Source organism: Sphaerodactylus townsendi, linkage group LG03 (assembly GCF_021028975.2).
Source record: "Sphaerodactylus townsendi isolate TG3544 linkage group LG03, MPM_Stown_v2.3, whole genome shotgun sequence".
In the NCBI taxonomy this organism is placed as follows: domain Eukaryota; kingdom Metazoa; phylum Chordata; class Lepidosauria; order Squamata; family Sphaerodactylidae; genus Sphaerodactylus; species Sphaerodactylus townsendi.
In genome coordinates this window covers 140,749,741-140,777,266 of record NC_059427.1, presented here as the reverse complement: position 1 = coordinate 140,777,266, position 27,526 = coordinate 140,749,741, and the positions used below count along the sequence as shown (strand labels likewise).

At 44.5% G+C, this 27,526-nt stretch overlaps 1 protein-coding gene across 6 annotated transcripts; it reads left to right on the top strand.

Moving 5' to 3' along the window:
* Positions 1 to 1,026: 1,026 nt before the first annotated feature.
* CNPY2 (canopy FGF signaling regulator 2) lies at positions 1,027 to 14,977 on the top strand. Of its 6 annotated transcripts, none has more exons than XM_048491304.1 (6): positions 1,027 to 1,067; positions 4,959 to 5,086; positions 7,889 to 8,004; positions 10,236 to 10,433; positions 11,759 to 11,855; positions 14,689 to 14,977. In XM_048491304.1, the coding sequence occupies exons 1-6, from the start codon at positions 1,033 to 1,035 to the stop codon at positions 14,730 to 14,732; spliced, it is 618 nt and encodes a 205-aa protein (XP_048347261.1). In that variant the 5' UTR covers positions 1,027 to 1,032; the 3' UTR covers positions 14,733 to 14,977. The 6 variants fall into 6 exon arrangements, with proteins under 6 accessions (XP_048347261.1, XP_048347266.1, XP_048347265.1 ...); XM_048491309.1 differs by lacking the exon at positions 1,027 to 1,067 and adding an exon at positions 1,703 to 1,726; XM_048491308.1 differs by lacking the exon at positions 1,027 to 1,067 and adding an exon at positions 1,790 to 1,849.
* Positions 14,978 to 27,526: the final 12,549 nt, after the last annotated feature.

Genomic DNA, 27,526 nt, shown 5'->3' with positions numbered 1-27,526 from the left:
GAAAAAGGCAAACTCTATGCTGGGGATAATTAGGAAAGGAATTGAGAATAAAACTACAAAGATTGTCATACCCTTATATAAAGCCGTGGTGCGACCGCACTTGGAGTACTGTGTTCAGTTCTGGTCGCCACATCTCAAAAAGGATATCGAAGAGATAGAAAAAGTGCAGAGAAGGGCAACGAGGATGATTGAGGGACTAGAGCACCTTCCTTATGAGGAGAGGCTGCAGCGTTTGGGACTCTTTAGTTTGGAGAGGAGACGACTGAGGGGGGATATGATTGAAGTCTATAAAATTATGCATGGGGTAGAAAATGTTGACAGAGAGACATTTTTCTCTCTTTCTCACAATGCTAGAACCAGGGGGCATACATTGAAAATGCTGGGGGGAAGAATTAGGACTAATAAAAGGAAACACTTCTTCACGCAACGTGTGATTGGTGTTTGGAATATGCTGCCACAGGAGGTGGTGATGGCCACTAACCTGGATAGCTTTAAAAGGGGCGTGGACAGATTTATGGGGGAGAAGTCGATTTATGGCTACCAATCTTGATCCTCTTTGATCTGAGATTGCAAATGCCTTAACAGACCAGGTGCTCAGGAGCAACAGCCGCAGAAGGCCATTGCTTTCACATCCTGCAGGTGAGCTCCCAAAGGCACCTGGTGGGCCACTGCGAGTAGCAGAGAGCTGGACTAGATGGACTCTGGTCTGATCCAGCTGGCTTGTTCTTATGTTCTTATGTAGAGTCTCAATGACAGGAGGATGGAACAATACTGGGGCGGTAGAGAGGTATGAGTCTTTCTGTTTCTTTCCAACCTAGCAGAGAAAGTAGCTACACTCTTCCCCATCTCTACTCAGAAGAGACACAGATTGGGATGGGGGAAAGAGGAATTCATATCTCTACGTTAATGGTTGCTGGAAAAGTCTCAATAATAATAAGGTTCCTTTAGCATTTAAATGGGAGTGTCTAAAAGGAAAGGGGAGCAAGAGATTGGGAGTAGCTTGCAGAAGGAGACGATGTGCTCAGAAGAAACATGGTGGAGTGGAGCAAGCCAATGGGGGTTAAGAGGTAGGTACTGAGCAAAATGTCCACGACTGAACACCCCTTCCCCCATTCCACTGGGCCGGGGACCTCCCAGTGTCCCTCAGGCTCGTTTCCTGAAAGGTTCTTCCTAGTCTGTAGCACGCTATTTAGGACTTTCTTGCTGCCTAATTAATTGCAATGCATCTTTTTATAGTATGTCTCGCCCCCTCCCGAAACACTGTAAGGCACATGTGATTTATATGTTTTAATTTTTAAACGGCCCAACATATTTTTCCCAGTACGTGAGGGACGGATTGGGGCTGATGTTATAATTTTTATTATTGCATAGGTGGGGATTTGAGGCTGCAAGGAACACGGGCTAACAACGAATCTAACTAACGCTGCACCGCCTAGGAAGCGGATGTGACTCTCTATAGTCCTTTTTTCCGTCTCCATGGACAAGGGGAAAGGCGTGGTCGTTCCTCCCAGCGTCTCACTAGGAGTTGCGCCCACGCCCCCGACTGCCTCTCCGCTTGCGGAACTGTTTCAGACTAGCCACGCCCATCTTCCCGCCACTTTTGCCGTGCCGTCAGCCACGCGATCCGGGAGGGCTTTAAAGGTCCTTCGGAAATCTTTTAGAGGGTTAAAGTAGTGCCTGATTTTTGAGAGGATAGTTTTCACGGCGTTTCAAAGGAAGGAAGGGGGTGAGGGTTGAGTTTGGACCTTTTTCTGGAGCAGGGTTGAAGAAATGGGATTGGGATAGTCGGGAAGCGGGATTCATCTCGGTAGTCAGACGGTTAGGCGGGCGTTAGCCACCCCTAGCTCAGGTAGTTTGGCGGAGAGGCTGCAACCGAGACTGAGTTGGGGTTCGGGTGGACTCGAGTCCTGTCGTGGGAGGAGGAGGTGGTGGTGAGACCTGGGGCGGAGGGTGTAGCAAGTTTAGAAACGGCGACAATTTTATGGTGGGGACAATCTGTGATAATGTTGGAGGGTTCCTGAGAGAGTCATCCACAAAGTATCTGGTTCGAGTGAGACTTCTACCACGTAGTACATTCGCTCAGCCCATGTGCTCCAGGAGAGACAAAAACTCTACCAAGCGGTTGTAAAATACTGATGAAAATAATTCCCATGATTTCCACGTTCAACCCGGATTCTATGAATGCTGTTATTATAGCAACTATAGCCAAGTGCTGGTCAGTGGCGTGCATTCTGTTTTAGGTGGAGAAAGTTTCTGCCGCCCAAGGAAGCTTCCACTCTAAATGGTTCTTTCGTTTGAAGAAGGTTTCAAACTTTACTCAGTGGACTGATATGATCTATCATACTAAGACTAGAGTGAGGGGAGGGGGGAGGGTTGCTGTTGACCAAACGAGAGACTAGGGTCCCTTCCACACATGCAGAATAGTGCACTTTCTATGCACTTTGCAGCTGTGCAGAATAGCAAAATCCACTTGCAAACAATTGTGAAAGTGGGTTGAAAGTGCTTTATTCTGCCTAGGGAAAGTAAAGGAATAAGCATGGTGTGTTTTTTGGGGGGAGAGGGGAGTGTCACTTCCCCTAATATACACCCGCTCTATGCCAGGATTTTTTATTTTTAAAAATCTTATATACACATGCTGTTTTCATACTCTTTCTTGGATACTTAAAATTTGTTCTTTGTTTCTTTATGATTTTTGGAATTTTCCGTACGTAAAATTTAACAAAGCAAGTTAAAGAAAAAACTAACCTTATCATAGCTACAGTTCTAAGGGCTGTAAAAGAGGACAAAATTTGTATATATGTAAATTTGCATCAAAATCCTAACATAGTTAGCTGCTTTTAAGCTAACCACTGATCTTCCACAATAAATTGGTAAAAAAACTTTAAATTGCTATAATAATTTCCTAGTTTTTTCTCTCAAGATGCTGTTCATAATTTCTCCCTTCAATTCATTTTACATTTAATGTTTTCAATATTCTGATTTAAATCCAGTATTTCAACCATATAGTTCACTTTTAACCATTACTCTTAATTTTGAAAATAATGTGTATAATACATTTTCCATTTATCTTGGTATTCTTTCATCAGTCTCTTATTCACGAGATTGGTTAGCTTTGCCATTGTAGCATATTCCTTTTTTCTCAGTCAATTTGATTGGGCATTTTTCTGCCTTTCAGTTGTTGCAAATATTCTACCCATTGTTATCAGCTATTGGAACAGATCTGTGGTTTTTTGAATATTTTTGATAATGTACTTTATAACATAGTCTTAGCATCCATAGCTAATTTAATTTTTAAAATCTTCTGTATAAAATCTATATTGTTGATGTTTCAAAACATTTTGGTAAGTCTTTTTCCAGAAATTAGAATCATTTCCCTTCAATGTGCTCTTTTTTTGGACCACTTGGTCAGTGGAAAAAGATAAAAGCACTTGTCTGGAGAAAGGCATGCTTAAATTCCATTGAAATCAATGGAAGTAATTTTTAGATTAAGGTCCACTGGAATTAATGGGAGTAAGAATAACTTTCTAAGCCAACATGCACAATGCGGACCTCCATATGTACAAAATGGGCACTCTTTGGAGGTTAATATGCATGTGTGAATTCATCTTGGTCATATTCTATGCTAACATATCTGCTTAAGTAATATCTTGACATAAACCGGACTGGATTTAAAAGTTTCCAACTTTCATACTCCTGGGCTTATGTCTATGTCTTATGAATATCATGGAACTGTTGCAGTGTCACTATATTATGTTTTAAAATGTTGGTATGTTTGACAGTAAATGGATGTATTATCTTTCTGCTCTTGCTAGTCTAGCGAAAAATATGCTGGGGTGGTCATCCTATATTTTGCACTGCGTTTTGAAAGCCAAACTACACATATGGAATGACTCTCACTTTGGATGCTGGAGCTGGAAATTATTCTGAGGGAAATTAGTGGTGGAGCCCTGAGACTGATGTAGAAGAAACTGAGAACTAAGATACACATTCAACAAAATTACCTAATAAAATTCTCTTTGGAGTGTTTGATTTAAGCCTGTAGATGAGGGCATTTTTTTTAACGTTCTTCCCAATATTTAAAGAGCCCTGTGTATAGACATCTAGTATACAAAAGAGAGATTCTAAACCCTCCCTCTTCCTTTTCTAGTTTTTTTCATACGAGATTTGAAAACACAATCTTCCGTCTGCAGAGCTAGAAATATTCTGTTGCAGGACTATGACAAACCGTACATCTACTTGTAGGCTCTCATGGAGTTTAGTTTCTTTAGAAAACCTGTCAAAGGGCGTCTTTTTAGACACTGAGTAGTTTTGTAGTGCATTGAGAGATGTGCTCTTCAAGAAACTACAAGAATATAGAAATCACTAGTAAAGTGGAAGACTGTACAAGACTGAAACATTTGTTCTTGAAACCCAAGAATGGAGTGCTACATGTTATCTTGAGTCTCCTAGCTTGTTCCGTCCCACGACTCAATTTTATACGTGACCACTATTTCCAATATTTCTCTCAGAAATCTCCTGGGGCTCAATGCTGGGGTGCTTCTCTGTATCTCTTGCTGTTCATCCTACTAGTTTTTCTTAGATATCAAATTATGGAGGGATTATTTTTGTTCCTCTGTTAGCTAGAATGCTGAATTTGCATATTATTTCAGTAGCTAGAATTGTAAGACACATCTGAAACGAGTAACAACTGCTGCCTTTGGCCTGCCACTCAAACGGCACTTTGTACTCTAAACCTTGATCTCAGGGGATGAATGCTAGGGTGTTGCTCAGGGCGTTGCTCGCTCAGCATAATAGGACATACTAGGGAACCTTGGTGGGACCTGAGTGTCAGGCAGCTTGTATGTAGCTCATGTTGGAGTTTAGGATGAAATTCCAGCAGCAGTTTGTTTTGGGGTCCGAGAGATTGCTTAAGAATATCCCTAAACTTCATGGGAACTAACTTCTGCCTTTATGTGCAGTTTGCTGTGCTTGGCCACACCCATGAAGATGAATGGCTGGGTTTCGAGCACAATCTACCTGTCCATCGTCCTCTTACTGCTGTTAAAGGGGGCCTTTACCCGGAAGAGCCAAGATCTCCATTGTGGAGGTAAAAGGAGCAAACTAAACTATCTATTAGTTATATAATTAATTACACAACAGTGGTCCTACTAAAGAATATTTTTCAGCACAGAACAGATATGTTGATTTCCCTAGTGCTATTCAATTTTCTGATTTCCTCAAGCATGTTCTGTGTTGATTTTCTTGCTGAGATCTCTGGCATTTCCTGTGGATTTCATGGGAAGGTTGGCAGTGGTGTGCAAGCAGGTTTGTTACCTAAATTTGTCTTCCATTACTTGTGTTCTTATTGAAGATGCTCAATAATCTGAATAGCACAGGGATATATAACTTGTTTCTGTGCAGACAAGCTGCTGCTTTTCTCCTATGTCTCATTTTCTTCATAGGGGCTTAAAGATGACAGGGCTGATTAAGGCAGATGGCCAACAAATGGTCCATGGAAGATAACGGAACTATATATAACATGTAGATTATATTCATTCTTTTTGTATGAATTCAATTCAAAGGTAGAGACTGGTGTGTGTGTGTGGGGGGGTGAAGCCCATTTAACCCTTCCCTTTCCATTGTGTTCCATGTAAAATTGCCATTTTCATGTTGCTTTTGCCCTTTCTGGGGTAAATGTATACAGGTACCCACAAATCCATGAATTTTTTCCTCTCACATTGGCTGAATATCAGTTTGAAGGTGGAACTTTTCAGTGGCAAATGACATAACAGGAAAAGATAGTACTGTTTTCTCTAAGTCAGTTTATATCTTTACATCCTAGTCCCATTGGCTGCATTTTGTTTAAAAGGAAAAAATAATTGCTGGACTTGTACCTTTTTGTACTTCTTGCCCTCAGTCTCATTGGCAGAAGTTTGCCATCTAGTTCCAGCATAGAATTAAGATTTGCCCCTTTATGCATCAGAATCTTCCATTGTATGCTTAATGGGGGTATGGTATGTGACTATATATTTTTTAAAAAAACCTTTTGCTGTGTCTTGGGATAAGTGGCGAGGAGATTAATATGGGTAAATCTCTATCAAAGTATTTGTTGCTCTCCACAGTAAAAGATGGGGGTGAATGTGCCTCTCCCCCCTTTCAACTGATGTAAGAGAGAGTCTAGCGCTAGGGTCTGCAACCTGCGGCTCTCCAGATGTTCATGGACTAGAAATCCCATCAATTGGCCATGCTGGCAGGGACTTATGGGAAATGTAGTCCATGAACATTTGGAGAGCCGTAGGTTGCAGTCCCCTGGGCCATCACTCAGTTCAGAATACAGTCCATTGCAGCTAATTTGCATGCCTGGAACAATATCACATCCTCTATCTGTCAAACTACTTCACCATTATGGAAGAGTCCCTAATAATTAAGGACATGTATGGCATTGCCTTGCACTAGCACTGAATACCCACGGTGGTGGCCAGGTCCTAGCATGTAAACATTCTACATCATTGGACTAGTGGATGGCCAGCATAGTATAATGTTATGCCCCACCACATGAAGTGGTTGCATCTGGAAGGATTTTTGTAGTCACATGGGAAGGGAGGGGTATGAATTGCTGCTGTCCTTCCTGAGGATCCACTTCTTTCATCAAACAATGTTTTGGAACTACCATAGCTGTGCCTCAATGGTGACTGGATTCATGAATGATTGCTAGTTTGTGAAGCAGAAATGGCACCTGTTGTTTTAACACTGAAACTGAAGGCCTTCTTGATGCTGAAGGTGAGAAAGAAGAATAGGAGGGCAGAATTGTTTTGAATCCCTGGAAGTTATAAAATCAACCGGTGCTGTTTTCAGGTCAAAAGTATAACTTTCTCACTACTCATTGTCTGTCCTTTCACAGATGAAATAAGACCAAGGCTGGTGGTGCAAAATAAGTGAAAATATCTTTTTTTGATCAGTTAAAGAAAAGTGTCAGAGAAGTCCTTTATGCGTACACACACACAACTTACTTGCTTCCTGTTAATTGTAACTAGGTCCTAATGCATCACCATTACTGGTGTGAACAATTGTATGATATAAGAGATAGCTCTAAGGGATAATTAATTCCTTTCCCACAATATTTCCTACTTTTGCTTCATGCTGGCAGGGGATGTAGTCCATAACATCTGGTGGCCCGCGAGTTTGACACCTATGCCCTAGAGCAGGGGTCAGCAACCTTTACCACCCAAAGAGCCATTTGGACCCATTTTCCACGGGCCTGAAGATCTACCAAGCTGGAGAGGCATCTCCACATGGAGCCGCCTCCGGTTTGGCCCCTCCACTCACCTTTCCTTCCAGTGCTGCTTTGGAGGGCTGGAGGGACACGCCCATGCTACCCTCCGACCTCCAGGCCACACGGAGCTGCAGTATAAGGCTGAAAGAGCCGTATGCGGCTCCGGAGCCGCGGGTTGCAGACCCCTGCCCTAGAGTCAAAAGCTTTCTGTTTGCAGTAGGTTTCATCTGGAATACTACATTTATTCAGATGCCAGATTTAGACAAAATATTGAAACTGGGTATAGAGGTAAGGTGGGAGTTGGATTTTGGAAATGGCCATTGATGGGATTGATGAACATTTGATTGGCAGCTAATGAGTGGAATGGAAAGCAGAGGTAAGGACTGCATTGGTTTGCAAAGCTTTTGGATCCTGTTTGAATTTGTCTGGATAACTTATTGCTGACTGTTTTGAATAGTACTATGAACAGCAGCACCTGAAAATACCTGAAGGTTATTTAATGTTATATTAAAATAAGAATTCTTTTGTTTTTGTGTTTAAGACTAGATTCTGAATGTACCTTGTCAAAGATTGTCTTTAGAATGAACAATCTCTCCTTTAGTTGTTGCTATTTGAAATTATTTTTCTCTGGGTTAGCATGTAGGGCCCTGGTAGATGAACTGGAGTGGGAAATTTCTCAGGTAGACCCCAAGAAAACCATCCAGATGGGTTCCTTCCGCATCAATCCAGATGGAAGCCAGTCAGTTGTAGAGGTAATTGGATTTTTGTTTGTTCTGGGTCAGTACAATCTTTTTCTGTTTATTCATTAAGAAAGTACTGTTGTGCTGCCTTTCTGCTTGATATCAAGTGTACACAGTGGCTCACAGTAAGCGAGAACTGTTCCAGATACAATAAAGATAATAACATAGAAAGAAGTAAAGGCAACATTGACAGATGAAGGCACAGGAAATATAAAATGTCCTTTCTTCTCCCTAGATGCCACTGTTGCTCAAACTGTTTATCTTTAAAGTCTCTGGAGAATTAGCATACTTGGGTGGAGGGCTATGTAGCAACTAGGGCCACCCAGCAGCAGGTGTTTCCATCCTTTGGGAGCAGGCTTCCCCTCATTTAAACAGCTGAAGAGCATGCAGTTCCTGGCCCTTCTTTAATATCAGTGGTGACTGATAAAAACACTAGGAGGGCAGTGATATTCTCATCTTTATTTTTAAATTTATTTTATATTTCAATTTATATCCTGCCCTCCCCCACAGGGCTCAGGGTGGCGAACAACAAACGATAAAAACAACCATAAAAGTAGTACAGTAAAATCAACAGCAAAAGCAACCACAGATGTACCCACAGGAGGTCAAGTTGGTAATATGGGATGAGGAACATATTTAGCACACTGGTGTATGAAAGACATCTATAAAAGTCTCATGGCTGGATTGTAAATGTATGACAAAAAGGATTGGAGACACTAGAATTGTTCTTCCTCTCATTTCTTTCTTCCCTGGCTCTGCAGAAGGTTCCCAAATGGGCTGAGGCTGTTTAGGCAAAGAGACATAGCTCCAAGGGGGTGGGGGTGGGATGCGCAACACACCAGGCACCCCCCCCCCCCGTGGGGGTGTGGCAGGGACGGAGGATGCACCAGTGGGATTCAGCAGGTTCGCACCACTTCGGCAGAACTGGTTGTTAAAATGGTGCTTGTAAACAACCAGTTGTTAAATTATTTGAATCCCACCACTGCTTTCCCCCTCTGCTATGCCTCTGTGTTTAGGCAAAAAAGTATTTCCTTTTCAGAGGGGGGGAAAGGGCACACTCAACATTCTGTGTGACATATCCATCAGCTAATCTGTTTCACATACCCCAATAGCCTTAACTGCCAAAAACCTTGAGACAGCTTACAGTTGCAAGTATAAAATGATATCATAAAACAGACAATATATGAGTCTTAGAACAAACTGCAACAATTAGTTAAAAATCTAGAAACATAGTGCCCAATGTCAGCAGCTGCTTATAATGGGTGGGCTTTTCAGTGGTGCCTTAAGGCTAACGAGATGTTGTCATTCTAGAGTTCTGGACCCACAGGTGAAAAGGTTATGATTTTTTTCTCTGGCTTGTCTAAATAACTCTTGATGTGGGAGTTCTCAGTAGCATTCCCTGAATTTCACAGTGATGGGATGCACATCTCTTTTTGACAGTCGTTAGAAGAGCTATATGCAGTGTGGTTCCTATGGGGATCATGGCATGTGCTAACATGCTTCCTGGTACCCATTTCCTTTCCTCCCAAAGCAAACAGCCAATCATGCTTTCCTCCATCTCACTGGGGGCAGAGTTGCTTCAGGAGAACCCAAGTGGTACCACCTTTGTGTCTGAAGAAAGCACCCACTTGGACATGCTGGTCTCTATGATAGGCGTGGAGCTTCACAGCAAGGCCCAGGGCAGCTGTTTTGTGATTGGCGTCTCTCATGGCAACTGATTTTGTGGTGACGCTCCATTACCTGCTTGCAGATCTTCTAAAGTGCTGCTGTTAAAACTGTAAATTGAAGTGTTCAGCTTGCGCTTGGGGAGGCCTTGGTTCAAATCACCCATCTTTCCTGAAGCTGCCTGGGTTACCTTTGCTGGTCATTCTCTGCCTAATTTACCTCCCAGAGTTGTTGTAAAGCTCCCATTGTAGGAGGAGGACTAAATCAAGATTTAGAATCCTGGTTTATGAGAAGGAAACAAACTCTAATTTGCACAGATTGACTGCATTGGGAAGTCCCAGCAAACTACAGTTTGATTCAACGTTCCCAGGTCTAGAAGACTTCAGTCATAGTCCTTCTGTACTTAGGATGGGGGAAAGACATCATGCTTTTTGTGGATAAACCTCTATTTGTCATGATGTCTCACTGCAACGCCTATGTGCCATAGTGGAAGTGGGATTATTTTTTATTGTTGGCTGGGGTAAAGAAGAGCAAGGCTTTTGTTATCTGCCTAGCAGACTACCTTCATTCTGCCGTAGGTGCCGTACGCCAGGTCTGAAGCTCACCTGACAGAATTGTTGGAGCGCATTTGTGAGAACATGAAAGAGTATGGAGAAAAGGTGGATCCTTCCACTCACCGTAAAAGCTATGTGCGGGTTATCTCTCATGATGGCACTAAAATGGACCTTTCTGAGACCCAGTTTGACGGGGATGTGACATCAAGCCTGAAATTTGCGGTGAGTAACATGGAGGGCATAGCTGGCTGTTGTAAGTCTTGGCATCTGGAAAAGGAGATTTCACTGTTGTTTGTAGCCTTTCTTTCTCTCCTTTGAGTACTCCATGCAGTGGACTATGCTGTCATTAACTTGTTACATTCATGGAATGTGTTACTGTGATAAGTAATTGACAGCATAACACATTTTATGTAGTAAGTTAGTTGCCGGATTATTTCTACAGTCAGCATTTTGGGTCTATCTCCTTGATAAGCGGGATGTGTTATTGACACAGGACAGAAAAGGATAGATACAGTAGAACGGATACAAGAAGACCAGCTGCCGCAACAGTCTGTAGTTTACAAGCCAAGCAGCTTAGTCCCACCAAACATTTAATATAAATGCATCTCTGGGTGTTCAATGCAGCCTCTTCTCCTGTACAACTTGAACACTGAGGGTTGCATCAAATGGCTATATTTGTTTTCAGTTTCTTTGTCACTCGCCATGTTCCTGCAGTGCCTTTAATACTTCTTTCATGTATTACCTGCCTTTCTTATTGAGGTCAAGGCCGATTACTGTAGGAGCCTATTTGTTTATTTATTAGTTTTATACCCTCACAGGCTGAGGGCAGCTAGCAACATTTAAAATACAGAATCAATTAAAAATCAGTAAACCAACACACAATTTTCTAAAATCTACAGCGCTGACTATTATGAACCACCAAGGGGAAGAGGTGGATTAATCTTGATAAAAGTTGGAGAATGCGGGAGGAGGAGACCAAATGGAAAACTGTAGCTTAACCACATGGCTGGTGGAACAGCTCCATCTTATAGGCCCTGTGGAACTGCGTAAAGTCCTGTAGGTCCCGAGTCTCACTAGGTAGAGTATTCCACCACTGGGGGCAGGGCAGATGAATGCTGTGGTTTTCATTGAGGCCAGCTGGATATCTTTTGGGCCAGAGACCATTGGTAGATTTTCATTTGCCGAGCAGAGCAATCTTTGGTGACATAGTGGAGGGAACTCATACAATTGGCCTGCTTAGTAAGGGAGCATTCATTATGGTGACTATAACAGCTTCCATAAATAACTAACAGGATTCCTGCTTGTGAAAGGAGACGAGCTACAACATCAACATGATAATGGCTAATCCAGTGGACTCACTCTTATACAGGCAGGCTTAATTTGAATTTTGAATATTTTCCATTTTGCCGCTTGTTGCAGGAGATGTGTTACAAAAATAGTCCTGGCCAGAATATTTGCATTTATGATCAACCAAGTCCAGTGTGCCTGTGGGCTGGGCAAAAGAGACATAATGTTGCTTGATTGGTTTGTTTGGTTCTCCTACATAGTGTGAGAGAATAGCTGAAGAGTATGAAGATGAGCTCGTAGAGTTCTTCTCCCATGAGGCAGAAAATGTCAAGGACCGACTATGCAGCAAACGCACAGGTGAGTGTATGGGGTTCATGGATGAGGGGCCGTAGAAATTGGCTCAGTCAGCATTAGCAGACTTTAAAAGGTGGTAGGAATAAGATCAGATTATACATTCTTTGGACAGTCCGCAGTATTGAACTTGGTTGGAGCTATTGGATTAATTGATTGGATTCCTGATGCCCCCAGTTAATTGGGATGCCCTCTGTTTGGGGTGGAACTTCACTGCCCTGTCAACCGGCTGGAAAAATGTGCTACCAGAGTGAGTCCAAGGATCCTGGGAAATTGTGTGAATTGTATAAAAAACAAGAAAATGGTACTGTTTTCTTCGGAACCATGGATTTGTATGCAGGATTAATTGATTAACTTGGGGAAAATTGACTTGCATAGGACTTTCTTCCTAATGAGTTAGACTGAACAATGTCCTATTACAGTGGTGGCGAACCTTTGGCACTCCAGATGTTATGGACTACAATTCCCATCAGCCCCTGCCAGCATGGCCAATTGACCATGCTGGCAGGGGCTGATGGGAATTGTAGTCCATAACATCTGGAGTGCCAAAGGTTCGCCACCACGGTCCTATTAGGTAGCAAATAGAAATTGTCAGTTAAAATGTCGAAAGTTTGCACTCTCTCCTGTACACTGCGTCTGTGTCTCAGTTCTTACCATGCCATGGTTGTGGTTAATTCAGAATCCAAATCATGGTTTGAACCTCCAAACATACAACAGAAACCTTGGCTCTTTCACTATTTTTATTGCTGTCTTTTGAGGAATAAGCTTCACTGCTTTGTCTGTGGAGCCGCAGCCTCTGGAGGCAGAATTATGGCTATTGTCTTGCAAATTCAGACTATATGCCAAACTTCTGTTTTTCTAGCTGATTGCAAATACATTAATTCAGACATCATATCAAACTGTAGTGATGCTTCTGTAGTTGTCTACAGTATTCTAGCATGCTGCAAGTAAATGAAACCTACCTCTGCCAGAATGGTCTGAGTATCTGAGGCACTGAAATTATTAACATATGGAGAAAGTAAAATGTTGATAGCTGTATTGCATCTTTTACAACTGTCTGTGAAGATTTTGTTTCCTTTTAAATGTCTTTCAGTTGGTTTCTTGCAGCCAAGAGACCAGACCGATAAGAACCAACCTACCTACCTACCTACCTACCTACCTACCTACCTACCTACCTACCTCCCTCCCTCCCTCCCTCCCTCCCTCCCTCCCTCAAAATAATTATAAATTGCCAGGTGCCTTGGAGGAAGCTGGTTTTCATGAAGCTCTGAGCTATTTTTGGACAACAAACTTAACCCTGCTTCTTTCCATCTGACCCTTGCTCTCTACTGTTTGAGGACTGGAGGCATGCCATGGTATATCCAGAGTATATCCATGTCTATTTCTGACCGGGGTCAGCAAACACAGTGGTGCTTCCCAAGAGTCATTTTTCCTGTTCACTTCAGTCTGTTTGTAGTATTCAGACAAGGATTGTAAATCCTCCTGTTTTCAAGCTAAAACAAAGTAGATTCAAAAACTACCTTCTGATGCTATAATAGATCAATGAGATGAGGGTTCCATCAACTGTTTGCTGGTAGGAATGGCCTTAATGGTTGTCTGGTAATTGCATGTTTGCCTATATGTATGGCTATTGTAATAATTAATAATTAAAAAGATAAGTTAACCCTGTTCATCCTGAAGCCCAGACGCAATAACTGAGTAATCTGCTCTACATTCCTTCTCCATAAAAGAGGCAATAAAATGTTGAGGGGGAGGAAAGCACATAATCTTGCATGACATAGGCCCTAGGATCAATCCCCAGTTTTCCCAGTTAATAAGGAGCTTGAAAATTACATGCTGGAAAAGACCTTTCTCTGCTGGAAAGTTTCTGCCAGAATAGGCTGAGCTAAAAGGGCCAGTAGTTGGATGCCATATAAATTGATCTTTATATAGAAGTCAGTAATTAGGGGAGTTGTTGTGCATATGCCCCACTGGGTGTAGGCAGGATGAGATGCAAGCCCATTACCTTGATTACATATTTAATAGTGGTGAGTAGCCCCAACATGTGGTTTGAAATATTCACAAAGAAAGCCCACCCAGGACTACAGTATATGTTTCTGTAGAAAACCCCCAGTTTGCAAAAAAAAATATGATAACCTTAAAAAGTGAAAGTTAATTCATGCATAAACATTGTGGGGAGGGGAGAGGGATGTTAAGGCGACATTTTGAGTGCCATTATGAGCTGACATTGTGTGATTCTCCCATCCAGAGGCAAAAGGAGCCAAACTAGTAACTTCCTTGATTGAATCCACTCATCTCATGTTGAGTCTTCTTTTCCTGCCACCTTCAACTGTTCCTAGCATTATTGTCTTTTACAGTGACCCTTGTCTCCTCATAATGTCACCAAAGTACCATAGACTCTGGGTTCCAGAAGAGTTGAGACTTGATTTGACCTAGAACCCACTTATTTCTTTTTGCAGTCTATGATATCTGTAAAATTCTCACCCACCACCACATTTCAAAGAAATTCTTCATTGTCCAGCTATTACACCAGTACGTAGTAATGTGGAACAGTATTTGAAGTTTTTAAAGAAATTCTTGGACTTCCAAAAAGAACTATTCTGAGATTTATTTCCAGGTGATTGTGGCCTCTACAGTCAATGTATCTTTTTGGCTGGAACCCTTCTGTCTGTATGAAACTATTGTCTCAGAGCTGTGGGGATGTGGGAGGGAGAATAATGGGAATCCCATAGTAGCTCTTACCCTCGCTCACTGGGCAGTGGCATAATGGAAGAATATTGGATAAAGTAGAATACATTTCTGCTGCTTGTAATAACGTGTTTTCTTCCTCTTTTTGTAGATTTGTGTGACCATGCCTTGTATCTTCCACATGATGAACTGTGACATACGTAGGCTTGACTAGTCTGGTGGAAGCATTGAGGTGATTTGTCCTTTGTGAAACACCACCTTCCAGTTTCCAGCTGCTGTCCTTTTCATCATCTCTTCATTTTGCAGAGAACATTGAACAATCTATGATTGTGCCTCTAGAAGGAAATACAAAACTTCTATATATATTAGGTTTTTTTAAAAAAGAAAAGCAAATGAAAGAAAAGTTGTTTCTATCACTTAATTAAAAAATATATTAATCAGGTCTTTCTTTTATATAACATTCATTTTGGTCTCTGAGTCCATTATTTCCTTTGTAAAGCCAAATATGGTGTTTGTCTATTTGTGTTTGTCTATTTGGTGTTTGTCTATTTGTGTTATAGTACGCAGCAGGCTGATCAATAGGTTGGAGTCAAAGGACCAAGAACATGCTTCTGGATTCTGTTCCAGCCCTAAATAGTGGCTCCTTGAGAGCGATCCTATTCAGTTCTATTGTCATCTTACTCTGATGAGTTGTTTTACTGTCTCTGTCACCCTTCTTTGAGTTGTAGATGAGCCTGTTGCACGGACATCTTTTGTATTAGTCCTAAGAGGGAGCCATGGTAGGGAAGGTTTAATTTCTGGCTGTGTCAGTACCAGTTAAGGTTCTGCGTATGCTATGCCAGTAATGACAAGGCTACCTTAAAACATCTGCAGTGCAGTGCAGCGTCTGCATCACACATCAGTTTAGCAAGTAGAACAGTCTTCTCCTTGGATCTTTCGCTCATGTGGAAGGTATCCATTCCACAGCCAAGGGCCTCCAGGAAATAGTACTGTAGAAGTTTTTTGCAAAACTGGTGATCCAAGTAGCAAGCTGCTCAGCACGTTATGGAACAATGACCACGAAAGCTGTTTCCCTGGCCTCCATTGTGAACATATGAATTGAAAATTTGAAACCCAGTTTTTGGCTTTTCAAAGCTATGTATGTACTTTTAAAGAGGCTTGCGTTAGGCAGGGGGAACTGGGAAGAAGGTTTTTACTCTGTGTTGAAGGGAGAGTTGGTTACGTTTCTTTTAACATCTGCTTTTAGATCTTTAAAATCTCAGATCTGCTGGTGAAGACAAGAAAATAAATTACGTAGTGGTTGAGATTGCCAGGAGGAGCTGACTTCACAATTTGTTTCTTTTGCTCGTGTTTTGGCATCGTTGTACTATTCATATAACAAGGCTAAATATACAAACAACTGCACCTGTTTGTTTAAGGCTAACTTAAACTAGCTACCACCTATCCCTTGGAAGCTGGCTGTCTTTTGTGCTGGAATGGTAAAAAAGATCATAAGATTTCATTCTTTATGATGGGGACAGATGATGTTCTTGGCAAATGGGCAGGCTTATATAGGAGGCTGTTCAAATAACCCTGGTCCCATTCTGTTTAGAACTTAATAGACTGCCACTAGCATTGTATGCTAGGAAAAGAGGAAGACCCAACATGAAATAGATTGACCCAATAAAAGAAGCCCTGACCCTCAGTTTTCAAGACCTGAGCAAGGTTGTTAACAATAGGATGTTTTGGAAGTCATTAATTCATAGGTTGCCATAAGTCAGCAGCAATCTGATGGCATTTAATACCCCCCCAAACACACACACAATATTTTGAGCTGAGCAGGAGACAATAGGCACCAGTTAACAGCTTGGCTGTTGCCTTTGGAACCAGTTGAACTTTCCTGAGGCCTTTAGACACAGCAATCTGTATAAGGTATTGTAAGTTAATGCATAAATTGTCCAGACGAGTGTGTAATTGTGGTCAGATCTTTTTACCCCAAAGTTGATAAAAGGTACCTTATGGCACCTGGGTATCTATAGGGCTGCATCTAACAGTATCCACAAGCCGTGAATCTGGTTCTTAAGTGGAAAATTTAACTTCAAATCAAACAGGCCAAACGAATAACTCTGGTCAGCTGGACTACCTACCATTAGCACCAGTCTTACCTGCACTGAATTTCAGTTTATTAGCCCTCTTCCAGGTATCTGCCACACCCCATACTTATCCCAAATCCCTGGATAACCTCATCCAGTAATTTCGAGGTTAAATAACATGAGGGGAAGAATAGAATCTAGTAATATTCCATAACACAAATGCAATAGAGCAGATCAGAGTAGAGGTCCCCCAGCACCACCTTATGGAATTTTTCACCAGACAAATTGAAAGTCCCATGCCTCTAATATGAGAGTGGACAGATGATCTGGGACAATACCAAGGTCAGTTGTGCAGAACTGGAAGCTAGATTGAAATAGGACCTGAGTCATCCAGGAATGTATTGTTGAAGTTTTTCACGCCCAGAATCACTGGAGTGTTGTGCAGTTTCTGGGCTGTATGGCTGTCCTCTCAAGATGCCAGCCACAGATGCAGGCAAGACGTCAGGAGAAAATGCTGCTGGAACACGGCCATACAGGCCAGAAACTCCACAACACTCCAGTCATCCAGGAATGTCTGGAATTCGGTTGCTAATACTTATTTTATGTAAATGGGGGGTTTTTGACTGGCAGAATGATCTAGAGCTAAAGATGGCTTCTTTGGTAGCATTCTCACAGCCACACTTTCCCTTAATGATGATCAGGGATAACAAGATAGTTGGGGGAGGCAGGTTAAAATGTTATAATTGAACAGTTCTATATTGCTTAGTATGCATGAACACCATTATTGCATGCAGTAATTGGGTATTAATATTCCATTTCACACAATCTTGTGAGCAACATAAGTATAAGTCACCTGGGCTAGCCTATTTCACATGACAATGGAATTAAAGGAACTCTTCAACGGTGCAAAATGTTAAAAGAAAAAGAACGATGCAAAGATGAAGCCTGTTTATGAAATACACTTAGGCCCCTTCTGCAAAGGCCGATAAACACAGGTGTAGCATGCTAAATAACCTGTTTGTTTTGCGGGGGGCACCTTGCAAACCCAAAATGAGTCTGCCCCATGTTATTTTCCCCAACCCGTTTTTTTTTGAAAATCGCTAGAGGCAATCCTTTTTTTAAAAATCCTGCTTTGCAGCAGCTCATGAGCAAACAGTCAGACAGGAGGAGTTTTATTTGCCTCCCTTTAAAAAAAATGTGGCTTGCATCTGCATAGCAATAAAGGTGCAGATGGTCCTATCGTGGGATGTAGGCATGCTTGTGTAACTACACAAGTGAGGGAATTAATTTAAAAAATAGACACGTCGCCATGCGAAGGCACAACAGCAATCCAGATTGTTTCCGTGGAGCCCAATTGCTGCCTGCATGGATGCATGTGAACGCAAAAACAGGAAAATGGGTTCCTTGATTCCAACTGCAACCTGTTATACATTTGCTGTGTGGAAGAGGCCTTAGTGGCTTGGCCAAGAGAAGGAGAGCAGCTTTTAAATACAGCAGGGTTTTTTCTCTCTAGTAGGAAATGGCTATGTCTTTTGTTTAATAATTAACCACTTGGGAAATGGTTCCTATTTCAGTTAAGCAAATATTTCAAAAAGACACAAACAAAGAGCAAATACTGACTTTTTTTAAAAATGGGTTAAGAATTTTTTACTGAGGACACTATATGATCTTGCAATGTTGGTCCAGTACTGCTGACCATTACAGTATATGCAGTGGTGGGGTTCAAAAATTTTAATAACAGGTTCCGATGGTGGTGGGATTCAAACAGTGGCGCCGCCGCACACACGCACCTCCAGTCCCTATTGGACAGGGAGGTTGCTTTAGTAATCCCTTCTCGGCACTCAGAAAAAATTAGTAACCACTTCTAGAGAAGTGGTGAGAACTGGTTGGATCCCACCTCTGAGTATACGGTATCTTGCTTTCCTCTTTCCTTGTGGTGCTAAGAATTTTAAGTTTGTTGGTCAGTTCTAAATGTTCTTCCTGTTCCACCAGGGAGCCTGATAACATGTGAAATCCAGTGTGAGACAATGGTTGTTAGAGTGTTGGCCTTGGATTTTGGAGACCAAAGTTCAAATTCACACTGGGTAATTTTGAGAAGCAAGATAAATCTGTGATAAATAGCTTTTATGAGATAGCTATTGATTTCAGGCTCTTTATTCAGCTAACCTTTCTCTCCGATTTGTTGGGAGGGTAAAATGGAGGAGGGGAGAATTGCTGTAAGCAGAATTGTTTACAGACTGAGCTCTACATCAGTGGTTCTCAACCTTCCTAATGCCGTGACCCTTTAATACAGTTCGTCATGTTGTGGCGACCCCCAATCCTAACATTTATCCATGTTACACATGGAGAACACTGATACAGAGAGTCTTAGGCAACCCCTGGGAAAGGGTCGTTCGACCCTCAAAGGGGTCGCGACCCACAGGTTGAGAACCGCTGCTCTAAATTAAGAAATCCCTGTCATTAATTCATTGACCATACAATTCTAGGCAGAGATAAACACTTCTAAGTCTATTGAAGTCCAGTGGGCTTAGAAGGGTATAACTCTGTGGTGGTGAACCTTTGGCACTCTAGATGTTATGGACTACAATTCCCATCAGCCCCTGCCAGCATGGCCAATTGACCATGCTAGCAGGGGCTGGTGGGAATTGTAGTCCATAACATCTGGAGTGCCAAAGGTTCACCACCACTGGTATAACTGCTTAGGCTAGTAATGTAGATGACATTAGATAAGATTCTGAGAGCTAGCCGTTAGAAGTTAAGAGTGGCAAACTTGAATCAAGAGAACAGGGTTTGATTCTGCATTCCTCTACAAAAAGCTTTGGGCCAGTAACAGTTCTCTCAGAACTCTCTCAGCCCCACCTACTTCACCATGTGCCTGCTGTGGGGAAAGGAAGGGATTGAGAGTGTCAGCTGCTTTGCGACTCTTTCCAGTAGAGAAAAGTGAGATATAAAAACCTACTCTTCTTTTAGCCTCAGCCACAAGTCTGAAATATGGGTAAAATATTGATCTTTCAGAGTAGCTATAAAGATTATTGAGATAATGTAAAGCACTTCAGGTACTCAAAAAGTGCTATATAAATACTAAATTGTATAACAATGCTTTCTACTGGTGAAAATCTGTCTTTAACCTTCCTGATCAGTATTTGCGAGGTTTGTGGAAAAACCTTATTGTCTTTTTTTGCTTTCCTTATGCTCGTTGATCCTTCCTTTTTCAGCAGCCTTCTCCTAGGCTGTTTGGTACATTTTTATCCTGCTCAACCTCTAAGGATCTCAGAGTGGCATTTGTGGTTCTCCTGCATTTTTCTTCTTACAACCCTGCAAAATACATCAGGTTGAGGGTGAGTGTCTAGTGCCAGGGGTAGGGAACCTGCGGCTCTCCAGATGTTCAGGAACTACAATTCCCATCAGCCCCTACCAGGGCATGTGCGGCGGCAGGCAAGTGCTCAGACCGGCCATCTGAGCCACAGGAACCCAACTCAATCTATCACCCAGCAGAATGGGGATTTGAGCCCAAGTCTCTCATAACCAAGACTTAACCACTCCACCACACTGGGTCATCTTTGTAACATGCCACAAAGAATGCAGTAATTGTGTAAGCTTGCACCAGCAGGAACATCAAATGTGCTGTAGCCTCCTAAGGACTAGTTGGTTTACTATTCTTCCACAGATTGTGGTTTCTACAGCCTCTAAATTCAGTTCCACTAATTCACATCTGTGAATTATGCATAGGAAAGGGGAAAGCAATGTATGGAGCAAAGCATTTATTTCAAATGTGCTCTTTTTGTTTCATGTATGAATGATGATGGTCAAATAGGGTTGTTCCTTTTTCATTTGATTTACAAAATCTATAGGGAAAGGGAGATTTCAGAACTTCCCATCCTAGCTTTGACCTGGATCGCCCAGGCTAGGCCGATCTTGGACATTAAGCAGGGACAGCCCTGGTTAGTATTTGCAAGGGAGACCACCAAGAAATTCTAGGGTCGATTTGAAGAGGAACGCAATGAGACATCACTTCTGAAGATCTCTTGCCTTGAAAATTCCAAGTTGGCTGTGACACATATCACACATCCTCACTGCACAGCTTTTTTTGTTGTGGGCCGTTTGGTCCCATTCTAATTCACTTCACTTGGCAGCAACAGAAAGCCTTGGCAGGAGTAATAGAAAAAGCCTCTCCAGCAGTTTGAAATGAGAAGGCTGCAGTGACCTCCTGTTTGGGTTCAGCCTAAGGACTTTGCACTCTTGGTCACACATCTGCTGCCTAAGAGGCAGCAGGGCACATGCTAATGTCAGGATATACAATTGTGATTGGGCTGTGTTAAGGAAAGGTTACAGCATGTTAAAGTACCAGGCCAAATGGAGCAAGGGTTCTAGACAGAAGCTGCTTAGCTTACAAAGCCTTTTGTTCCACAATGCTTCCTGCACTGACACTCTCTTCCCACAATCTCAGTTCTTGCTGTGTGACAGTAACCAGTGTGATGTCAGTATCAGCATTGGGCTGCATGCTATCCCAATGCTATTGCACTAAGAAGTAGCATGCTTGCTTTTTTTGGTAAAAGGGGCCATTGTCAAACACTGAAGTCTCCTTTAAAGTCAAAAGCCATGTTTCAAAGCAGCAAGATAGCAGTAAGCATTAAGCATCTAAGAAGCTGCACTCTCATCTGTGGCCTGCTTCCTTTCCAGAAATATGTATGCCTTCAAACATGCAGTGAACCTATGTGAGAGTTGTCATAGAACTGTACTGAATGTGACTCTGTCATTCTGTTGAAACATTCAACTGTTATATGTTATAGAACAGTTCCAGAGCAGAGCTTTGAGAAGCTTAGCAGACAACATTGTTTTTTCTCCCCACCATTATGCCTTGCTAGAGTAAATTATCTTGGTCTTTCAACATGATACTTGAAGCACTACCTTAATACTTGAAGCACTGCTTGCTTTGCTGTCTTTTTATTTATTTTATTTATTTATTTATTTATATATTCGGTTTATAAACCGCCCTCCCCCTAAGGGCTCAGGGCGGTGAACAACATAAGTAGAGCACAATATAATAAATCAAGTTAAAATTCAATAAGTTACATAGTACAGGCTCTAAAAAATAAAATATAAACCTTTCCCATTAAAAAGCAGCATTAAAATTAACATTAGTACGTGATGGCATCCACTATTAACTCCTCAACCCCAAGGGGTGGTAGGATTCAATGATGTTATCAGAGGGAGAACGAAGAGGAGGGAGAGGAGGAAGAGGCCCCTCATCAACGGCGGTCTCCCCGAGCCTGGCGGAACAATTCAGTCTTACAGGCCCTCGCGGAACTCAGCAGTCCGCGAGGTGCCGGACAGAATGGTGGTAGAAGCGTTCCACCAGGCGGGGCCAGAGCGTAAAGGCTCTGGCCCTGGTAGAAAACCGTATCATTGAGGGCCAGGGATCACCAGTAAATTGGCCTCTGCCTGGCGCAGAGGCCGGTTTGGGACTTATATGGGGTAAAACGGTCCCGCGAATGGAGGCCCCAGGCAGCATCTGGGCCTTAAAGGTCAACACCAACGCTGAAAGTGATTAGGTATTCAACTGGTAGCCAGTGCAGGCGGCTGAGCACAGGTGTAATGTGTTCTCGCATGGCACTCCCTGTAAAGCATCACGAGCAGCTGCATTTCTGGACCATTTTAATCTCCGAATCAAAAGCGAGGCCAGCGTGGGGCGAGTTGCAATAGTCTAACCTGGAGGTGACTGTTGCATGGACCACAGTGGCCAGGTCAGCTTGGGAGAGAAGGGGACCAGCCGTGGGGCCTGGCGGAGATGGTAAAATCGACCCGGGTTATATGGAGCCACCTGGGTCTCCATTGAAAGACGAATCCAGGTGGACCCCAGGTGGCAGGACAGAGGGGACTGGTGCCAATACAGTCCCCTCCCACACCGGCGGAATCCCCTCCCCTCACGACCCAGCCAGAGGGTCTCCGTCTTTGCTGGATTCAGTTTCAACCTGCTCTGTTTCAACCAACCAGCCCACTGACCTCTAAGCAATGCTGGAGAGCTGCAGGGGCGGTGGCAGCTCCCCTCCATCAACAGAATGAGCTGCGTGTCATCGGCATACTGATGACACGTCAGCTAAAACTCCCTTTACCAACTGAGCAAGGGGAATTGCATATAGATGTTAAATAATAGTGGGGACAACAGCTCCCTGAGGTACACACCACAATGAGCACCTCCGAAAGCTTGGTCCCCACCACACTTGCTGGAGTCGATCCGGAGGAGCAGGGCAATCCATTTAAGGACAGTGCCCGCACCCGAGCCCGGCTAGGCGGTGGGTCAAAAGGTCGTGATCGACCACATCAAGCGGCTAGCGGTCAGATCAATAAGACCAGCAGCCGATCCTTCTCGGTCAAGTTGTAGCGGAGCTGATCTGTGACAGCGGCGAGAACAGTCTCCGTCCCATGTCCAGCGGAAACCCGGACTGAAAGGGATCAAAAGCCGATGTGTCCTCAGGAAGCCCGAAGCTGCTCCAACACCACTCTCTCAATTACCTTCCCCAGAAGCGAAGATTGAGGCGGAAGCATTGATGGTAGCCAGATCACCTGGATCTAGCGATGGTCTTTTCAGAGTGGAAGCGGACCACTGCCTCCTTCAACCCACCAGGGAAAACTCCTTGCTCAAGGGGTTATTGATGATACTCAACAGGTGGGGCCGTGGCTCCGCCTGGCGGCGCTAATAAGCCAGGAGAGACGCAGTCCAGAGGACAGGTAGTGGAGTCTAACAGCAGCTAGGGCCCTGTCAGCACAGCGGCTTCGAGCAGGGAGAACTGGGTCAAACAAGGGCCAGAAGGCGGCAAGAGGTGCCTCAGTTGCATATTGTCTCTAAGGTGGCAGGGAGGTCCTGGCGGGCGACATGACTTTATCTGCAAAAAGCTCATAAATGCCTCACAGCTAAGAGCCAATTGACAATTTAGCAGACCCTCAGACGGTGAGGTCAAAGACCGAATAATCAGTATGGTATTAGCTGGCGAGAGCTAGCAGGCGAGGAGGGAGAGAAAAAACACTCTTTTACGCTCGCTCCGTGCATGCATCTCACTGGAACCTTCATAGCGTCCTATAAGATGTTAGGTGTTGCTTCCGTCACGAGCTTTCCTCACACTCGCTCTAGTCGTCTAAGTTCCGCTTCATACGGTAGCTCCTCAGTATACCAAGGAGCCAGCCCGTGGCGGGCGTAAGCCGAGGCTAACTTCCTCGATGGCATCGGAAAGGCGGAATTCCAGCCTTCCACTAGCTCATCGAGGGTGCGAATGAGTTCAGAGTCCCGCAGAGCATTCAGGAATCAACAGGATCCATAAGTCTCAGCGAGGCGGGCAAAAATCGCCGATCGCCTAGACAGGGTTGTTCGCGGCTTACGTCCACCCGAACCTTCAGGGCATAATGGTCAGACCATGGCACTCTGTCTATAGAGGATATGACCATATTAACCCCTGACCCGAAGACCAAGTCCAGTGTGTGTCCAGCCTCATGGGTGGGGCCAGAGTTAATTAAGGAGAGGCCAGTGCTGCCATGGATGACACCAGGTCCGCAGCCACCCGCACATGAAGGCGGCGTCGACATGGACATTGAAGTCCCCAGAACAATAAGCCTGGGAACCTCAGCCCAGTCCGCCACCACCTCCAGCAGCAGCGCTGACAGGCTATCTCCGGTCGCTGGCGACCCGGTACACCAGGAGAACAGCCAGCCTCTCCTGGGCCAGCCACTCCCAGGCCAACACACTCCAAACCATGCGATCTCGGGGACCGGGGCTGCCCTACAAAGGGATGGTGGCATTGCGGATGAACATTGCCACGCGCCCGGCCCGATGTTCAAGTGATGCGTGGGTGCAGGCACGCTATGAAACCTGGGGGTGAGACCTGCGCCTAAGGCTTCACGGTCTCCCCTTCACGCGCGCCCAGCCTCGCGGTGATACAGAAGCCAGGTCCATCTGCGGAGTCCCTGGAAAATCCCGGAGGACTGTGGTCTTATTATTTATGGACCTGGCGTGCACAGCACCAATGGCGGCGGAGTCTCTCTGAACCCTACCACCCTCACGTTCCTCCGGAAGGATAGGTCGGAGGTCGGAGAGGTGGCGAGCATTTCTCTTTCGCCCACCTCCTCTCCTTATGGCGCCGCCTGCATTATTTACCCGTCCCATCAACACTGGGATCGCCCCAAGTGGGGCCCCATTTCCTATAGTCCTCTCCCCCCACCTATCACCCTGTGAAAACTCTCCACTGCGGTGGACTTCATTAAGCAGCTAACACCGTATTATCCAACTAACTAACTAAATAGCAAATCTAATTGGCTTCACAACATTACCCAATCCATGAACTAACTAACACTCTCTAACTATGGCGAAGCACGGACACATAATTATGTAAATATGGTCATGTAATCCCCATCAAGAGTCCCAACCCAGGGCTCCACACCACCTGGGAGAACTCTTTGGATCAAGCAGGGTCAATAAAATCCGAAAAAAGGGGATGGCGACAGGGGTGGGGCGTGGGGCAGCAGGAGTCACTGCCACTGATCACCGAATTGCAACTATACTGCCGCCCAATACGGTCCGGCATCCACAATTTGCTGAGTCCTAAATGAGCAATAACAGTAAGCTGCTGCTGGCTGGCCTGTACGATGTTAAGCTGCACAGTCAACTTTAGGTGCGTGAAGGGCTGGAGAACTACTTCCTGGTTGAAAATGGCCTATTGACTGCATCAGCACTGAAACCAATAGAGCAGCCTCTTTCAGCATCTAGCGTGTTCTGTGTAGCCCGCCTCTCTACACTCAGGCCTTACCGCTGGTGGTGTAATGCGTCGTCCTTGCAGCCCTCGGGCTCAATTTCTCTGATACCGGTATAGCCGCAGTTGTTGTCAGCTCAGCCATCTCTCCGCTCCATGCTCCCAACCCACCCGGCGAATTAAGGCAACCCAGGCGGCAGCTGAAGCGTCCCCGAGCAGCTCCCACTGTCGCCGCCAGTTCTGCCCACGTCGCTGCAGGTGGAGGGCACAGGAAACGGCTCCACCCGAAGGCAAGCGGCCCGGCAGCACTGAAGGCATCGATCGTCGTCTTCACCTCCGCCTCGGGCTCGGTTTCTGTAGTGCCCGGCTCGGCGGGACCAGGGAGTCTGGGCGGTGTGGATGAGCGACTCCACGGGGGCTGCGGCCCACTGAAGTCCGCCGCCCGCCCGCCTCGGGCGCTTCGGGCTTGAGTCTCACAATGCCGGCGCGGGGGGATGCGTTGCCCGTCGCCCGATCCGTCGTCCGGTTGCCCTGGTGGGTAGCTTCGGTGGATGAATGCGGCGGCGGCGGCCCGAGGTTTCTGCCACCAGCTCCCCACCGCCACCACCACTCCTAACACTCCTCCGTCGGCGCCGCCAAATTACAGGCGTTACGTAGATGAAGGGCACAAGCGAAACAAAGCGGAGGCACAGGCGAGGAGGAGGCGAGGCGGCGGCTTAACCGTACTGCCGCATTCAGCCACACTCGTCCACAGCCAGACGTGTTCAAATATATTCAGGTCTTCAAGCAGCCGCGGACTCACACAGAAATCACTGCCGTGCTAACCAAAAGCACACCGTCCGGTGGGTACAAATTTTTCTGGGTTTTTGGGTGCCAAAAAAAGGAGTTACAAACCCATTGTAGCGGAGCTCTGCTGCAAGGCTCCGACCCGGTCGGAGATAAGGGCTGCTATTGTGCTATTGTGATGTGCAGTAAAAGTGTATCTCCCACCTCCTACATTTCTATGCTATAGCAAAGGGACAGTGTGTCATTTTTTCTTGTGGCCTAAGACAACACAGTGACCTTTCACTGTGGTATGGTTAGTCAGTGAGAGGTTTATTACTGGCACTTAGTTGGAATCATATGCAGTCTTACTTAGGAGACTGACTTATAAGTAGGATTTGGTAACCCAGCCTGCTCTGGGGCCTACAGGCAAAATACAGTGGAGTTTTGCTACTATCTGTGGCATTTGTGTACAGGTGACACCTCTGTGGTTCTAGAACTTATAATGGGAGCAGCACCTCAGCATTACTATGAGAAACCAATGCATCAGATACTGGAAACATATGCTGTGCGTCCCAAGAACATATTGCTGGCTCTGCCCTGTTAACCTTAACAGCCATATAATCAAATAAGGTAATGAATTCCAGACAGGCAGCTGTCTTACAGTATGACTACTCAGAAGAAAGTAATTAAGTTTAGTGGGAAGATTAGCTATGCTAGCCCATTGCTTACTGTAGTCAAAATGACCTAGTTACTGGAACAGTTGCTGGTTTTACTCCCTGGTTTGAGCCAGTTTGAGCCAGTAGGGTGTAATGGTTAAGAGCAATGGACTCTGATCTGGAGAGCTGGGTTCAATTTCCACTCTTCCAGTAGTCACAGTTCTCTCAGCCCATGTGGAGCCAGACAATGGCGAACCACCTCCGTGTTGGAATGAGCGAGTCTGCCTGCCTGGGTGGGTGGGGGATGCTGTGCTTTTCTAAATTGGAGATTGTGCTCTTTTTGTCTGGGCCTGGAGATTGCCCACTAACTTCCTCCTCCTTCTCACTCTGAAGCCATTCATTCTCTTTTTGTCTTTCTAAGCACATGAACGTGCCATGATGGCATCTTGCGACTGTGGGTCTTTCCTACAGAACAGGAGAGAGCAATCCCCAAGAGATAGCAACTTAAAAAGATACAGCATCCCCCAGCGTCCAGGCATGCAGAGTCGCTTATTCCAACATTCGGAACTTCCCTTGCCTTGAAAACAGGGTGATCATCAGTCAGCCGTGACTTGACGGCACTTTCCACCGCCATTATACTCATGTTCGCATCCTTTCATGCCTATCCTACGCAAGTCTACTCACTCCCAGAAGCAATTCCCACACAGCTCAATGGGATTTTCTCATCCAAAAGGTCTTTGTGAAGAGGTTTAAAAAAT

Coding starts and splice junctions, on each gene's coding strand:
- CNPY2 (XM_048491303.1), top strand. CDS start 2,136: ATGAAAATAATTCCCATGATTTCCACGTTCAACCCGGATTCTATGAAT. Junction 5,087..7,888: donor CCAAGATCTCCATTGTGGAG/GTAAAAGGAGCA, acceptor TCTCTGGGTTAG/CATGTAGGGCCCTGGTAGAT. Junction 8,005..10,235: donor GAAGCCAGTCAGTTGTAGAG/GTAATTGGATTT, acceptor ATTCTGCCGTAG/GTGCCGTACGCCAGGTCTGA.